This window comes from Eleutherodactylus coqui, chromosome 4, assembly GCF_035609145.1.
Source record: "Eleutherodactylus coqui strain aEleCoq1 chromosome 4, aEleCoq1.hap1, whole genome shotgun sequence".
NCBI classification, from domain to species: domain Eukaryota; kingdom Metazoa; phylum Chordata; class Amphibia; order Anura; family Eleutherodactylidae; genus Eleutherodactylus; species Eleutherodactylus coqui.
The window spans coordinates 240,671,942-240,690,856 of record NC_089840.1 but is presented as its reverse complement, the minus strand read 5'-3'; the positions used below and the strand labels follow the sequence as shown (position 1 = coordinate 240,690,856).

Below are 18,915 nucleotides of genomic sequence, written 5' to 3'. Positions count from 1 at the left end.
AGGGGAGATAGCTGTCAGTCAACACACTGTGGGTGGGGAGAGTCCTACATGGCCCGTTTCTTTGACTCGGAGCTCCATTCTGAGTAGAACTTTAAAGTGTGTTCATTCTGAAATGCTACAGCATTTCAGAATAACACATACACTGGGGATATGGGCATACTTGTCACTGGTTCATGATGCACATGGCTCAGGCAGCATAAAGCTGGTGACTGGTTCCCTTTAAGCAGTAGCTGCCTTTCTGAAAATATATTCAGTTTACGGAAGACTATTTAGGAAGTTGCTTAATTTAGCATTTAGGAAACAATGAATGAGGAACAAAACAATTGCAGTCATATATGTAGTCTTTAGCATATAATTGTAAAAGGAATATTTTGCAGTAACTCGGATGATTCAGTTCTCTTGCTGTATTAATTAATAGCAGGAAGATTTACAGGTAACCTTTGACAGATGAATTTCAGCTGAGTACTGCATGATGGGAAAAAAATTGGATTGTACTCAAAAGAGGCACATCTTATTTCTCTGCACTGCGAACTGTATGTGCTGCAAAATAAATGGAAATCAGAACAATCAGAATTGTCATTTGAAAAATAAAATATTCATTTCAAATTAACTAAAAGGCAAACATTTGTTCCCAATTTTGACTACATCATTCTGCACATCCATGTAAATAGAAATGTTCACATTTGCCCTATGAATACAAAGTTCTAAGAAGATCTGCTGGAGAGAATTCTTTTCCCTTTACAAATCATTTCAAGTGTTGCGGATGGGATAATATGAACAGGAAAAAGTGAACCATGATGTGTTATAAAGATCACTCCTCCGTAAATATTTGTGGAAAATAAAACGGTGATCTAGACTTCTAGAGTACTGTGAAAGCTACCTGGAACTGTGACAAGTGACTGACATCCAGACATGAGGAGAGGGTCAGATCTTTATCCATTTATTATTATTTTCATATTCCAAAGGAAAGCCAAACTTCGGAATTCCTCAAACTTCTACAAGTGTCAGGTTTCTAGCACCACTCTCAAGAATTTAAGTAATCTTCTGCAGTTGCAAAGTCACAAAATTCAATTAAATTCCAATTCAAAAAAATAAGGTACACAACAGCATCCATGCAGGCAAAACATGTTTTATTAACACATGCTTTGACCCACGAAAAGATCGATGTCAAGCATGCTTGACAAAAATTCCCTTCACCCCATATAAATTTTCAATTCTGGAATTTAGTTGACTTAAAATATAACTTTTAGTATTAAGTAGTCAAAATATACCACACTAAAAAAAAAAAACACACAGACTAAGGCAGCAGTCAGACAAGCAATTTTTTTGTGTGTGTCTATGTGCATAAAAATGTGTCTACTAGAACCATTGGTATCCTATCAAGTGTGGACATGTCCATTTTTTAGAGGTGCAAAATACTTGCACCTGCAAAAGATAGGACATGCGTGCCTTGAATGCACACTGGTAAGATCTGTGCTGTGCGTAAAAGACAGAGGTGACAGGGGATGTGGGTACTCCCAGGGGGTTCCGTTAATCCCCGCGGGGAGTCTCCTTATCACTGAACACAGTGTTCAGTGATGAGGGGTCTGCAGCAGGGACTAAAAAGAATCCCCTGTCACAGAGGACCGCGATGCTATCCCATTGCTTTCGATGGGGCCGGCACTGCTGCCACCCCATTGAAAGCAATGGGATGAAGGCAACCGCTGCAGCAATAATTGTTTTCGGGGGAAGTGTGGGGTGGCTTGAAATACAAGCCCTACCCTGAAAATCATCCCTAGCTGTTGAAAAAAAAATGTAACTCCCCTAAAAGTGCTGTCCAGCTATTCTCCCCATCCCAGTCAGTCTTCATCTGTCTTCTGGTGGCCGGGAATTGAAAAAATTCCCGCCTCGAGAAAGTGCTGCCTCCGATTGGCTGAGCATTGTTACCAATCAGAGGCAGCGCTCAGCTGCCATTTAATGAATTGCTGAGCCCTGCCTCTGATTGGTCACAGTGCTGAGTAAAAACCAGCAAGGGACTCCAGGGAGCACCAGAATGACAGTAATGGGGGATCGGTAAAGTGAGCATTAATTCTTTTAGCTTTGTACAGTATTCTGAGTATTTTTTTTTAAATTTAAGTGGTTGGATAACCCCTTCAAGCTCCAACGAAAGGTTTAAGAAATTAATCAGATCTAACATCGACGTGGTGCTAAACGGAGGGTATTTACCTGTGCAAAGATGAATATGGAATAGTCTTTTTCATGTTACAAGGAACAGCATTAATATAACAATTGTGAACATAAAAAGTTACTGATATTTACTCACCTGTATGTTGTGTTATCTAGCCACATCCATCTCTCGTTTGATTTTAAGGAACATGAAAGACCTATCCACAAACTGAATCTATTCAACCTCTTGAAATTACAATTGATTAATTCCTAAAAATAACAAATAGTTTGAATGAGATCTTTTTTTAATGCATAATATACATATATAATATATATTATATTAACCCCTACCACCCTGCTCCATTTATATACAGTCCTGGCATCTGGTAGGTAACACAAAGCTTCTTATATATATATAGTGTAGATATGGCATGGGCTCAGAGGCTAAACCCAGACCAACAGTGGCGGGTGTCAGCTGTAATATAACTTCATTTCTGGCTATATAACCCATTATATAGAAGGAGAAAGCTCTTTTGGTCACCCAATCAGTGCCCTCACATCAGGAGGGCCTAGTAGATTTCCTGTCAGCAAAACAAATTGCAGTTTATTATTTGAGTGCTCAAAGACTGCACAGACCAGTTGCATAATGTGACAAAGAAAAAAAAAGAATAAAGCTTAAAAAAAAGATGAAGTAGAAAAGCAATTAACGCCATTGTTTTACTTAAAGGGGTTGTCCCGCGGCAGCAAGTGGGTCTATACACTTCTGTATGGCCATAATAATGCACTTTGTAATGTACATTGTGCATTAATTATGAGCCATACAGAAGTTATAAAAAGTTTTTCACTTACCTGCTCCGTTGCTGGCGTCCTCGTCTCCATGGTTGCCGGCTAATTTTCGCCGTCTAATGGCCAAATTAGACGCGCTTGCGCAGTCCGGGTCTTCTGCTGTTCTCTATGGGGCTCCGTGTAGCTCCATGTAGCTCCGCCCCGTCACGTGCCGATTCCAGCCAATCAGGAGGCTGGAATCGGCAATGGACCGCACAGAAGAGCTGCGGTCCACGGAGGGAGCAGACCCCGGCGGCCATCTTCAACCGGTAAGTATAGAAGTCACCGGAGCACGGGGATTCAGGTAAGCGCTGTTTTTTTTTTAAGTCCCTGCATCGGGGTTGTCTCGCGCCGAACGGGGGGGGGGGGGGGGGTTGAAAAAAAAAAAAAACGTTTCGGCGCGGGACAACCCCTTTAAATATTTGTTTACTACAAACAGTGAAATGAAAATACAAACAAATATCCTCAATGGTCAAATTGCAAATTGCATTTTTACTATTAATCACCCAATAAAATTAATAAAAGATAATCAATGAGTTACTGTATGTGCATAAAAAATAATACTACTGAAAAATATAACTTGTCTAACAAAGAATAAGCCCTTGTAAAGTTAACATGACACAAAAATAAAAAATTTTATGGCCGTCTGAATATGACGATGCAAAAATGTTGTTCTTTACGCCGAAGTCAGATGAGTGGGCACAAAAAAAAAATGGCATCTAAAGATGCGTAAACTCGGCAGCATTCATGTTGTCGATGTAAACACGTCTTTTTATTTCCCCATGACTTATAATAGACAGCAACGTTTCAACCTCAACGGTCTTTATCAAGCTATCAAACAATGCAACCACCCTCTCTTAAAAAGGTATAGCAGGGCAGACACCACCAATCACATGGATTGTTACCACCCTATAGACCTCACACATTTAATTACAATATTAAAAGCATCTGTGCACACAATAAAAACATATAATTACTTCACATATGTTGCTGGCATCACGTTGATCTCCCATGCTCCGGGTCCCCCGCTTCAACCAATGCCGGCGTCTCATTCCCGCTACTGCACATGTGCGAGAACGGCATCGTGATCTCGCAAGGCAGTGCCATCTTGGATGAGGCATAGCAGTCTACATGGACACAGGGCGCAGGTGTGAGCCATGCCATCTTGTAGGTGGCATATACAAGACCTACAATACCATATCATACCTAGTAGTGATAGGTGATGTATATGCAGCGGATCTACATAATCACGCCCCTAAATATTTACTGGGCAGCACGGAGATAATGTAGAAAGGTAAGTAAGAGATGAGAGATGAAAAAAGACAAACCAGTGACCATCGGGTGAGGACAATGAAAAAACATAACACAAAAAGTAAATATGAACCAAAAAACATCAAAAAATAAAATGAGAGAATACGATGAATAAAAGAAAAAAGGGAAAAAGAAAGAAAAATAATACATCCGTGTCATATCCTCAATCCATAGTCAACAGACATAGTTAACCATATCATGACCCATGCACAATACAGCACGCATAACAATCACAAATTGATGCATCACGTATCACTACTAGGTATGATATGGCATTGTAGGTCTTGTATATGCCACCTACAAGATGGTGCGGCTTACACCTGCGCACTGTGTCCATGTAGACTGCTATGCCTCATCCAAGATGGCGCTGCCTTGCGAGATCGCGATGCCGTTCTCGTGCACGTGCAGTAGCGGGAATGAAACGCCGGCATTGGTTGGAGCGGGGGACCCGGAGCATGGGAGATCAACGTGATGCCAACAACATATGTGAAGCAATTGTATGTTTTTATTGTGTGCACAGATGCTGTTAATATTGTAATTAAATGTGTGAGGTCTATAGGGTGGTAACAATCCATGTGATTGGTGGCCGCCATGCTATACCTTTTTAAGAGAGGGTGGTTGCATTGTTTGATAGCTTGCTAAAGACTGTTAAGGTTGAAACGTTGCTGTCTATTATATGTCATGGGGAAATAAAAATACGTTTTTACATCAACAACCTGTATGCTGCCATCTTTACGCATCTTTGGATCCTATATTTGGAAGGTATTCAGCTTACTGGACGGCTGGTGCATCATTTAAAGTCCTGCCACATGGTTTTGGAAGAGAGTAATGCTGCTGGTAACTGCACTTTCTTGACTGCAAAAAAATTGCATCTGTTAGAACCACTGGTTCCCTATGCAGTGTTCACATGTCCGTTTTTTACAGGCCCTAAATCTTTGCACCTGCAAAAGATAGGATATGGTTGCACTGGCAATGTCCGTGCTGTGAGTAAAGATTCCCCGCGGGAAGTACCCTTATCAGTGAACACTATGACACTACTGTTACAGTGTTCAATGGAGATGGGACTTCCGGGAGGATGAAAGAATCCCCTGCCACAGCTGTCACGGCTAAGCGCTGTGACCAATCACAGGCAGCACTCAGCTGTCATTTAATGAATGACTGAGCGCTGCCTGTGATTGGTTTAGCGCTCAGCCAATCTGATTCACCTTTTTCAGGAGGCAGGGACTTTTAAATCTCCGGCCAGGAGAAAGAGCTTCACAACAGTGTCGGGGAGCCCACGAGAAGACGTGCCGGATCCCCGAAAGCAGCGGAGAGGTGATGTATATATATTTTTTATTTTTTACAGCAGCTAGGGATGATTTTCAGGGAAGGGATTATATTTCAAGCCCTTCCCCAAAAATCACTGCAGTGGTTGCCTGCATCCCACTGCTTTTAACGGGGCGGCAGTAGTACCTGCCGCATTGAAAGCAATAGTATTGGAGCTGCAGTCACGCGCATTTTCAACATGCGTAAAAAAGGACATTTTTTTTGAGCCCTTATGAAAAATATATGCATTGTGCAAAAGTAGTAAAGTACAGTATGCAAACATTATACCAATCTGGTATTGGTGTAAACCCAACTGCGTATAAAATAAAGGTGACATTTTATTTCTACTCTGTGATGCACGGTGTATAACATTTAAAAAATAATGGCAGGATTGATTTTTTTTTTCTTCTTCCCCAAAACAAATGAGTATAAGTTAATCAATAATTTATAGGTACACAGAAACAGTACTATTTCAAAATAGAATCTGTCCAATTAAAAACAGGCTCCATACAGCTTAGTCAACCAAAAAAATAAATAAAAGAGGGCTCTTTAAATGCAGGGATAAAAATGTTTTTAAAAATCTCTGCATCCTAAAGACCAAAATATACCGTGCAGGCATTTGTTATCTGTATCCATAGATGCAAAATCTACTCATAACAACATTTACATTTAAATACAAATGCTGATAGAATCAAACTTTTGTTTGAAAATGGCGGCACGAGTCCAAAAGTTGAAGGGTTGGAAATTTGTTTTTAGTAGTTTGTAAATCTTTTTGTGTATCCTCTTTTTTTTTGTTCTCATCTCTAAAGAGCCAATGCAATTAATATTGACTTACCATTTCATCAAAAGTTTTTGGCATTAAAAGACTAGAGTTTTGAGCAGAGCAGAACCTTCGTGATTCTTGCCATGACATCATTTTATCAGGCATATAGTAACATTTCTTCTGTATTAGAACCCAGTTCATTGGACAGAGCAGACAAGATTCTAAAGCAAGGAAGAATGAAATGAATATTGCATGATGAAAACAAGATTACATTGTAATTAAACTAAAATGTTACCTTTTTTCATACATTTATATTTTAAAGTATAAGTAAAGTTTTAGGAAACTTGTCACATAGTAACATCATATTAATCATTATAGGGTGGGAGTGCAGGTACTTAACCTCCACCAATCTCTAGCATGTAAGGTTTGAAGCACTCATCGGAGCATTGTGCCTGATTCGCTCTTTTCAGTTGTCCTCAGGGCAGGGTACAGGTGCAATAGAAAGTCTGTGAATCCATATTCCACTTGCTGATCACAGCTGAATGGGTATAGCATCCAACTGAGCAGTTCTTCCCCTTTTCGTAGCAATTGGTAGGGGTCTCAGCACACAGACCCAAAAGATCAAAGATTTTGATAGGTCACTATGACATGTCCAATGTTTTCTAAAATTTGAGATACTCTTTAGCCCCTTCCTGACACATTCCATACATTTTCATCACACAAGGGGTGTCTCGGTATGCAGCCGGTTCAGGAGGTAAGCCAGCTTCATACATATCAGATGTTGGCCATCTTTGACAATGAACACCCTACTACAAAAGTCATGTTTGGAGATACCCTTGTATAGGCACCCCCTGTAATATTTCGAGGTGCCATGCAGGTGTTATGGCCTCCAGTGCTGCCATATCTGATCACCACAGGCATGTCTTAATAGATTGCCGGTCGGAATACAGTATAATTCAATATTTATACTGTTTGGGCAATCAGACGATCTAAAGTTCAAGTCCCTAATCGGGACTAAGAAACAAAGTGAGAATAAGTAAAAAAAAGGATTATTGGAAAATAATAAAAAATACTAAATGTTAAAGAAAAACTTTTCCCAGTCATCATATGAAAAAAAATAAATCAATATAAATTAAAAATTGGTATCGCTGCATTTGTAAAAGTCTGATTTATTAAAATATCCCACATGGTAAACGTCATCTGAAAACAAAATACACAATGCCAGAATTGTGTTTTTTTAAACATCTTATCTCCAAGAAAAAACTGAATAAAAAACTATTGAAAAGTTACATGTACTCCAAAATGGTATCAAGAAAAACTACAGGTCACCTTGCAAAAAAAGACCATTGCACAGCTGCATCGACAGAAAATGAAAAAAGGGTTAAAAGATGGTGAAAAAGCAAAAACAAATCCTCCTAAAATGGCACAGTTGTGTTTCTTTTTACATTTTGCTCCACTTAGAAAGTCTCAACTTCCCAATACATTATATGTTATGTTAAATAGTACTATTTAAAAATACAGCTTATCCTGCAAAGATGATGGATGATCTCCAACTACATGATATGCTGCTCGTTGTTTATGATGTAGAATCTCTCTATACGTCAATTAAACAAGATCAAGACCTTTCTGAGTTGAGGGATTCTTTTTAGAGAGGTCAGGAGTAGATAAAGCTTTTGGTGAGTTCACTCACAAATTATTGGAATTTATTTTAAGCCACAATTCTTTTTTATTTGTGATGCCTTTTTCCTACAGCTCCAGGGAACAGCTATGAGGGCACCCTTGTACACGTTCTTATACGCTCATCTGTTTCTGGAGCTGTGGGAGAGAGGCATCTTTTTGATGACCCTACACCTCTGTCAGAGAAAGTCCAAATGTGGACTTGATATATTGATGACATTTTGTTCATTTGGCAGGGGTTAGTTAGTGACCTTGATGAATTCATGACTGCTCTCAATGACAACGATCTCAATATTAAATTGACGTATAGATATGGAAGACAGAATATTAAATTCCTGGAAGTTCTTTTTTTTTACCGATGAAAGGCAGTTCATCCAATCTGACATCTTTAGAAAACCAAGGCAGTGAATTCCATCTTGCATGCCAACTTATCCCACCCACACCAACTTAAAAGGAATATTCCGGTCAGTCAATTTCTCTGGCTAAGGCGTATCTCTCCAGATGAAACCACATTCGAACTGAGAGCCATGGAGATGAGTAATAGGTTTCGGGAGAGAGGGTATGACCAGAAATTAGAAAAGGCTATTTTCGCGCCAAAAACACCAGACATTAGTCTTTATTAAGATCAGAACCACACCCCAAAGAAAATCATAGTGTAAGATTTATTACACAATACAACACAGGATGGTGTGAGATGAGACGAATATTGAACAAATATTGGAATATTCTAAGGATTGATAATGATCTAAGGAAAATATTACCAGAAAGATTATCAATCACTTACTGTAAATCACCAAATTTGGGAGATTGCCTTGTGAGGTGTCAATTTATTCCTAATTGAACTACATTTTTGTGAACTAAGGACCCAAATGGGGAAGCTGACTATGTGGTCATTGTGTGGCTTGCAGAAATATGGATTCAACCACCACATTTACCAACTCCAGACATGACCACACATTTAAAATCACCCATGCTATCAATTGTGAAATTGTAGGAGTGATTTACTATGGCATATGTCCATGTAATTATATTTATGTAGGAATGACCACAAGACCCCTTAAGAAGCGGGTTAGAGAACATATTCTAGCTATTGAGGCAGCACGACAAGAATCTGATGAGACTAAATTGAAAACAATTCCAAGACACTTTAAGGAGTTCCATCAATGTGATGTAGATTTGTTTAGGATCAGAGGTATTGACAAAATTCTAATTAGTACTAGTTGGTGTGCAATAGCTGTGCACATACAAGCAAGTCAGTCAAATAACATCTAATTTTGCAATTTGGGTTGTACACTTCTGAATCACTCCCTCTCTGGGAGAAATGCTAGAGGGTGTGTTCTTTGGAGTCATATGATACATCAGGTACTCCATGCTAAGTTGTTTAGGAGACTATTTAAACAGAATCAGTCATTGTTACCATACCCCCTTGTGATAGCAGATGCAAAACATGCATTGGGGCTCAGGATACAGGTCTTGACTAGCATGTGGTAACAGCTTTGCATTTATATTTTGTGTGATCTGACAGTCTTAATTTTCTTCCGTGCTTGTCTGGCTTGTATTATATATAACTTAGTACATCCACTATTGTATTTATTGCTATCCTATTTATATCATAAATATATTTTATTCCACTGTTCAAGTCCAGTTAATGCAATGCAGATACTCTTTTTCTCCCACTATGTATATGTTTTTAACTATTTTGTTTTGAAATAAAGTTTATCTCTTTTAATTATTCTAAGCTCTATGTGTGGATCCATTTTTTGTGTTCTCAAAGAGAAGCCCTCATGTAGTTACGTCACCAGAAAGATCATTACGGGTGCACTGTATGCCTGTGTGATACACAGTAACTCGCAGGCAATCAATTACATTTCCTTACGCAGTTTCGCTCACATTAGCATGTCGAAATTACATAATATGTGAGCGCCAAAAGGAACGTAGCATGTTCTATTTTGCCGCATATCTATGCACAATAGAGCTCATTGTTTTCTATATGGGCATGTATATATGCACGCTCATGCACATTTACGCTAAGCGATGGCGCGGAAAATATATTTTAAAAGAACCTAAAAAAATTAGGTGGACTGCGCACAACAGCACGATGTTATGCACAGTACAATTTCACCACCATGCACGGCAGTATGCCAGGTCACCATTGATTCCACAGCTGTAAAATGCTGCGTGACCCACACAGCACTTTACGCTTACAGCCGTCTAAGCCCGGCTTTCCTGATATTTCGGTTTCTTAATTCGATTCAGTAGTGATCTTTTTATTGCTCATCTCCCTATGATTTGCTGTTTTGGCTGCTGACTCCATATATATGGTTAAGTTTTTGACCCAGAAATGTGCCTGTTCTCTGGTGTCACTGTATTCTTAATGGGATTTAACACAGGGCTAATGGCCCAGTGAACTTGAGACTTGATACAATTCTACTGCATATTTCACTTTTTATCACAAATTCATTATGGGGCATTCACAAATGACAGATTTTCATTGGAGAATGTAAACTGCTTCTAACGACCTTATTTATTTAATAAAACATAAAATATAAGTCTAATGATATGCTGGTGTGTAGCAAAATATACATGTCAAAAAAAAAATCGAGCACCTTGAAGGAGTTGTCATTTTGCTGCAAAACTTGTCACGCCGTTACATCTCATGAAGATATGCAAATAATTACAGTTGTGGCATGATTAGATAAGCTGTCTTGCCACCTTAGGCTGTAAAAGTGGTTCCATGCTTGGCCTACAAAAAGGCTCTCAAAGGCTACTTGTGTATAGTGGACCTCTTCTTCTGCTTGTGTAGAGCTTGTTCACCACTAGACATGCCTTTACAACACAATCAGAGAGATTTCGACAAGTTATCAGAGTTCAAGAGGGGATGCATTATTGAAATTCAAGAATCTGGATGGTTGTATTGACAAAATGCCTGACACCTGCGCCATTTTGACTAGACTATTAGGAGATGTTGGGATTAGTGGATGTGTGAGGGCATGCACACAAGATACCACCAGTAGAGAGTATTGTCTAATTGTCCGAGAAGCACAAGTAGTTCAAACTGTTTTATAGTCTGCCATCCAGAGCAGATGGCACCAATGTCGGAACCATTTCTAAGACTGTATATGTATTACTTTTGACAACAACCCACCATCGCCTCTATTTGCAGTGGTGTCATGGACAACAAAGCTGGACTGCTACAGAGTGGAACCAGGTTCTCTTCAGTTATGAATGCAAGTTTAGTTTGGGCACTAATTACAGCTATGTTCATATATGAAGACCTAGGGGTGAACATCTCAAGCCTTCCTTTGTTGTGGAGAGGCACACTGCCCCCACTGCTGGTGTGATGGTCTGGTGGGCTATTGCATATGACAGTCAGCCACCCCTAGTAGTGGTAGGACAGGCAACGACAGCTTAGCGATATGTTCAGGACCTCCTGCAGCCACATGTGTTGACTCTCATGGCAGAGCTTCTGAGAACAATTTTCCAGCAGGAATGCTTGGCGGCACACAAAAATGGGGTCACAGGAATTCCTCCACAACATTGCCACACTTTCCTGGCCTGCCCAGTCACCAGATTTATTACCAGCGGAACATGTATAGAACCGTCGGGGATGCCAACTGTCACATCTCAGTCAGCACACAGTCAATTATTTGCCAGCACACCTAGTTTGTGTAGGTTTTATCCAGACTAGCCAGGGTTAACAGCTCCTGTGCTTTCTAGTCTAGGGTAATTAGTCCTATTTGTGTCTGAGAGGTGTGGCTGGTGATTGACATTTCTGTCAGCCATTCGGATTCTCCCTCCTCCCTACAAGATCCAGCTCTTGCTGCCTGGGAGTTGCCGATTAATTTTTAGTCATCCTTGAGCAGTCAGCCTGCTCATAGCTGCTGTGTGTCTGGCTCTGGTGTTTTGGTTTGTTCTCTGTTTGTGTCTATTGTTTGTCTATACTTGTTCTGTTTCTGTCCGTGCACTGTACCTCATGTGTTCAGGGCTTCCTGGTAGGGATTTGTAGTGGCCTAGGTACGAGTCTGGTTACGCACCTGTCGGAAGTGATCGGCCCGCTGATTAGGCTGCGCTCCCTACCGGGGTAGGGGTTTGCAGGGAAAGGTTTTCCCTTAGTTTATTTTGCATTAACGTGGCACGGGCGAGATATACAGGCCTTCACCTTCTTGCAGAGGTGTTCTCTGTCTGTTCTGCATCTAGCCACCTGTACAAGCTAGTTCCCGTGTCTGTCTTAGCTGCCCCCCATACCCTGTTCTTGTTAGTAGTCCAGGACGAACGTGACACCAACTTTAACAGCCTATGAGTTTGCACGATCTAGAGGCTCAGTTAAAGCAAATGTGGACTGATATGCTGCAGGATACCATATGGAACCTGTATGTCTCCACGCCCGCCCATATCACATATCCAAACTAGAGGCGGTACAACAGGCTACTAGAGCCTTCCTTCAAATGTTCAGTTTTCTGCAATAAATTATCCATTTGTTCTGATCTCGTAGTAATTTATTTATATCAGTGTTATAATCACACATATGCAATTTCATTTAATTCTGACTTCTCGGTGCTTGATTTTGTCTTTTACAAGGAATGTAGTATTTAGCAGTACCAAAATATAGTATATGACAATTTCCTCAAAAAGTCACAAATTGTGTTTGTTCTATTTACCTTTTTGCTCCCCTCCATTTCCTATGCACAGGTTATTCTTCGCATTTGCCAGTGTTTGTGACATACTTTTAATTCTTCCACGGTAATAATTTTGCTTTTCTGATGCCTGGATTACTGAAAAAAAAAGTGTCTTTAGAAATGTCAGTAATGAGTAAAGTTTCCTAGTCGCAGAGTCTGTAGTGTGACTGCTAATCTGTCCAATCACAAAGTTACTTACTGTAACTTCCTATAAACAGTCTAGTTGGGCATGAACCCTGGCCTCATCATATAATATGGATTTTCTCATTCATATTAATACTTGGTGAATGTTTGTTTAGTTTTTGAAGGCACTTTAAGACAGTGAGACTTTTACCAGGACTTACATAAAATAGTCACTGCTAACAAAGCCAGAAGAAGAGTGGAGACCAGTATCCCTATCATATAATGCATTTTCTTAGGGCATCTGCAGTGATTAGGATTAGGTTCATAGGGAACAACTGCAAGAAAGTAAAAAACAATGAATCAGCGTTAATTACGCACAGTATTTCACAACAAATTCAAGTCACATACCCAAGAATTTAGTATTGATTTTCACCATATGTAACAGTGTTTAAAACGAATATTATTTTTTTTGCTATATATAATAAGGCAGTGGGAGTACATTATTACCAAACAGAATGTAAAATACATTTTTAGTTTTGTTTTTTCATGGAGAAGAGGGGAGAACTTGGTGGCTGCCTGTTTTATGCACTGGGTGTAGCTATAGGGGTGCACCCAATCCCTGGATAGGTAGCTAAAACTGAAAGGGATTGTACCAAAATTGACTGTTATCACCTATCCATTGAATAGATGTTAAATGTCTGATCAGTGGGGTTCTCAGTGCTGATGCTCCAACTAATCTCTGAACAGGTTCCCCAAATTCCCCTTAACTCATCACTGTTGGCTCACTACATCCACCCACAGTGATATGGAGATTGATAAAGCAGTGGTTGAACATGTGCAGAGCTGCTTCCTTCATTTCAATAGGGCTGATGCAAAAAGCTGAGTATAAGCGCTCGGCTATCTTGGTGTTACATACATGCAGGTCTTATTCACCTTCGTTGCACGTTGGTAATATTTTTATAGCTAAATGGGAAGGGAAGGATATAGACACACGACTTGATAAAGGGTTCACCATACAATCTGAACTGGAGCCAGAGATCACCTTACACTCTGGACTGGACATAACATCACCAAACATAAATTGAGCATGCAAGCAACAAGGGAAAAACAGGGACATTAGATCCTACACCTCACCAGGTGGCCAAATACCAATACTAACACACCAAAGCAGCTGGATATATCAATAAGTATGAGGTATTGGCTAATATTTTGGCAAATATATATAAGCTCACAAGCCCACGTCAAGAGTCTTCATTATCTTAGGAGTCCATACACTAGCAAGACAACTAAACCACAGAAAAGGGAACCCTACTACAGGTAAGGTGATCGTCCTGATAAGGATGGCCCCACATAGGGACTTACGGAGCACTTGTCTCGCCTTAGATAGAAGTAGGCAGGAACACTAGACAAGGACATAATATACACCAGGTGACTACACACCTACAGACATACACTGAACAAGACATTGTCCCCACCAGGTGTCTGCACACCAACAAACAGACAGTGAACATTGTTCACATCAGGTGTCTGCAATTTGGAAGACATACACTGATCAAGACATTGTTCACACCAGATTTCTGCACACCTATAGACACAGGGGAATCCCACCCAGAACCTCATTCATGCATACATTGACATAAACAGGACATAGTTTAAATGTCCACACAGGTAAGGGGCAGAGCATCAACCTTCGCCAATGGACAGAGAAGGGATTAAGGTTTTAGACATCAGCCATCTAACAGCATAAATGACATCCAATGTCTGGAACCAGACCTAACGGAAGGGTTAGAGAGTAGGTGCCTATAAATCCATGCAAACAGGGAAATCAGGTGTGCAGATCATCTTCAGAGAGTGTGTGGGAGAATGTCTCAAACTGACCTCAACTTAAACAACAAGACAGCATGCATGACTCTAAACACTAGTCTCCTGAGAGGGAAGGATGAGGAATGGATAATCACCAGCACCCTCTAGCAAGAGGGCCTGTCTTTTATGTGCACAGACCCATGGTAATAGGCTGGCTGGAAAAATTCACACAATTGGCTGGCCTAACCAACCGCACCTGCAACAGTGTGCTCCTGGAAGTACATAGGACTACAGATCCCAGGAGCACTACGTGACACTCAGGTAACCTCACTGAAGGTGAAAGGAGCGAGACCGAGCATATGCAACCTTGCACTAGTCAGTTTCCTCTTCACTGCAAGGGGTGCAGCAAGCCTGTAGTGAAGAAAAAAGAGGGGGACCCCCACCAATTATACTTTCATCACCTATCCTCAGGATAGGTGATAAAAGTCTATTTTAGTACAATTGCTTGAATTAAATTTTCAATTTCTTGCCAATTAAATTCATGTCCCATTGTATCTTTGTTGGTGACCTTGCATGTATACATCCAGCCATTCCACTGTGGAGAAAAATGTTAATATATATATATATATATATATATAGAATGTGTAGGTGGGTTCTTGAAAAATTCATTAATTCCTTATGGTTTTCTTTTTAGCTGTCAATAATAGTAGATGTATTATGCTTTTATCATTTGAGCTAAAAGAATAATTTTTTTTCAGTCTACATGAAGCGCTCACATCCAAGGATCACGTTCAAGAGCTAGGTCCAATGTGGACATTAAGTTATAAAATCGGCCCAGAATTTTTGCATGGCTGGACACAACCACACACAATGCCGGGAATTAGCAAATTACATTTTGGATATCTGTTTTTGACACTTGCAGAAGTATTAGCTTTGATATTGACATTAGTAACAGTTTTAAACTTTGAACATCTTTGTGCACCTTTAAGGTCTTTTTACATGAAAAACATAATTATTGCAGTTGGGGTTGATTAAACATTTTCAATTGCTTTTGTCCATCACTTTTAGTGCTCCTTCACACGATCATATATCGGCTGCCATTTTCACGACCGGCCGATATACGCTACCTTCTGATGCATTGGATTTAAATTCATCAGATCACATGGGCGTATTCCCGTGGCGTAAAAGCGCCCAGATGGCCAATACAGCGCCGGGTATTTTTACGTCAGCCAGGAAAGATAGTCCTGGAACTATCTTTCTGGCAGGAATAAGTTGGCAGCTGCATATACTCCTATGGGAGCCTATGACAGCTGCCGGAGAAGGAAGGTGGGAGGGAGTTTAGCAGCGTGACTCTTTTACACAGGCGTCTGCGTTTTTACGTGCACCCGCCGATATCGTAAAGACACGCGAATGTGTTTTTTCATTTAATATTAATTTAAAAAGATCATAAAGGTATTCATAGCTTTTAATGTCAAAAGCCCACAACAGCCATGATCAGAGATAACTCTGATCATGGCTGTTAACCCTTTAAATCCTGCTGTTAGTTTTGACAGTGGCATTTAAACGTCCTAATTGATCAGGACTTAAATGTCCCAAACGACCCACCACGTTAAGATTGCAGGGCTGCCGTCCAGGTATAATTGCAGCCTGGGGCCCTCTGAAGGTCCTGTGACTGAATGCTAGTGTGCCTATTAGGGATGTGGCTGTGGCATGTCTTCAATAGGTAGCCTGTTACAATACAGCATCAAGCAATACTACATAAACAATCGTTTGATTGCTTATGCAGTATAATGCAATATCATAGTATTATTACATTATACTATAGTAGCGATCAAACAATCGCAAGTTCAAGTTTCCTATTGGGATTAGTAAAAGAAAGTAAAATAGATTTAAAATATTTATTAACATCCTTGTCTAGGAACTGTACAACAAAAGAAACAACACATGACCGGCAATGAAGCGATGTCCGTCCTAAAGTGTGCCCGTCTTCTTCCTGCAGTAGCACGGGCACCGATGCGCCCGTGTGACTAAGCCCTAAAAAATTGCCCGTTTATACGATTTCGGCAGATGCGAGTCACACTTTTTCGTGAGCCTATTGGTGCACAAAAAAAGCTTGCCTGACCGAGGCCTAAATGGGAAAACATAGGGTAACACTGACATGGAAAAGGACTTGGGGATTTTAGTTAACTGTAACTTAACTGAAATAATCAGTGTCAGGCAGCTGTTGCCAAGGCAAATAGGATCATAGGGTGCATTAAAGAGGTCTAGAGGCACATGACAAAAACATTGTTTTTCCTCTTTACAAGTCACTGGTCAGACCACACATGGAATATTGTGGACAGTTTTGGGCACTGTTACTTAAGAAGCACATATCAGAGCTTGAGTGGGTTCAAAGATGGGCAACTAAAGTAATAAGTGAAATAGGCGGACTACAATACCCTGAGCGGTTATCAAAATTGAAGTTATTTAGTTCAGAAAATAGACAGCTGTGGGCCACCTAATAACTATGTGTAATATGTATCAGGGGACAATACAGAGATCTCTCCCATGATCTACTTGTACCCAGCACTGTGACTATAACAAGGGGGCGTCCTCCACATCTAGAGGAAAGAAGGTTTCTACACTGACATAGAAGGGGGTTCTTTACTGTAACAGCAGTGAGACTATAGAACTTAATGGAAAGGAATTCGAGAGGGGCCTGGAAACCTTTCTTGAGTGTAACAATATTATATGTTATAGTTAATGCAAGAAAAACTTGCATAAAAAGCGTTTAAAAAGTCGTATGTTCTCCACATTGGTATTAACACAAAGTACAGGCTGCCCTGCAAAGAAATTGAAAAAATGAGCCTTCACACAGCCCCATCAACATAAAAAAATGCTATGGGGGTCAAATATGGGAGCACATAGCAATTCTTAAAAAAAAGATATTTTATTTTTGTAAGTATTACTATATAACAAAAATGATATAAATTTGCTATTGGCGTAATTGCCCTAACACACAGAATAAAGATAATATATCATTTTTACTGTACGATAAACACTGTTAAAATAAACCCTCTCAACATGAGGAATTTGTGTTTTTTCCCATTTTGCCCTACTTCAAAATTTTTTTAAGTCTTCCAATACATGATATGGTAAATTAAATGGTACAATTGAAAAATGCAACTCGTTTCGCAAAAAAACTTTAAAAAAAACAAGCCTTCATATAGATATGTTACCAAAAAATAAAAAAGTTATGATTTTTTTTTAAAAGTGGGAATATCAGAACTGCAGAATGTGTCCTGAACGCAGAAGCATCAATGGCTCTTGGTCATGAAAGGTTTCATATCGAAAGCCCTGTAGAGTTTATAAAGTATGTATTTTCCAAAGCAACACTTTTAACATGTCTGATTTAATTAAAGAATCAATAATACCCCATCCCTTTAGTCTTTTCTTTTCCATATAATTTATATTTGTTCTAACCCTCTTATCCACTTGATATAAGTAGAGGAATTTAATTGTGTTGAATTTATTTCTCAGTTATGCAGTATTCGATGAATATGAGAGATTGATAGTTGAGTCCTCTGTTGTTAATATGTGCTCCTGTGAATAACCCTCTGAGATGGTATTGTGGAGAGGAGATGTACTAATTAAATTAATGATTACTATAATTATGTATACTGTATACATTATTGTGATTTTATGTATTGCCATATGATTTTGAGGGTCTTACCTTCTTCTGGGGTCTTCTCCACTGTATGACTAGCAGACACATGGCTGAAATCATGAAACCTAAGGTCAGCATATGTTACCTCTTCACCCATTGTTAGAGGGAACTAAACGGCTGAGTTCAAAGTCAAAAGTTTTGATACAAGAACTGTTTGTCTGAATGATATAAATAGCTTTATGACACATCCAATGTGCCTTGTGGTCAGAGGCTTTCTGCTGACTAACAGGCAAAATGTTATAAATCAAAATATGACTGAGTAGTTTTCCAGATCTCTTCTGTCAGATACACACAGTGATGGGGTTTTAAAGAAACAGATTGTCCCATAGCCATAGAAATTATTAGAGATGAGCGAGCACCAAAATGCTCAGGTGCTCGTTACTCGGGAGGAAATTTTCGCGATGCTCGAGGGTTCGTTTCGAGTAAGGAACCCCATTGAAGTCAATGGGCGACTCGAGCATTTTTGTATATCGCCGATGCTCGCTAAGGTTTCCATTAGTGAAAATCGGGGCAATTCAAGAAAGTGATAAGAACGACACAGCAACGGATAGGGCAGGCGAGGGGCTACATGTTGGGCTGCA

At 39.8% G+C, this 18,915-nt stretch overlaps 1 protein-coding gene across 1 annotated transcript; it reads right to left on the bottom strand.

Annotated features, from left to right (window-relative positions):
* Window positions 1-407: 407 nt before the first annotated feature.
* On the bottom strand, window positions 408-18,431 carry LOC136626658 (natural killer cells antigen CD94-like). The gene is made up of 6 exons (XM_066601676.1): window positions 18,341-18,431; window positions 13,047-13,160; window positions 12,685-12,798; window positions 6,422-6,570; window positions 2,303-2,415; window positions 408-540 (listed from the first exon to the last, which is right to left on the bottom strand). The coding sequence occupies exons 1-6, from the start codon at window positions 18,429-18,431 to the stop codon at window positions 408-410; spliced, it is 714 nt and encodes a 237-aa protein (XP_066457773.1).
* Window positions 18,432-18,915: the final 484 nt, after the last annotated feature.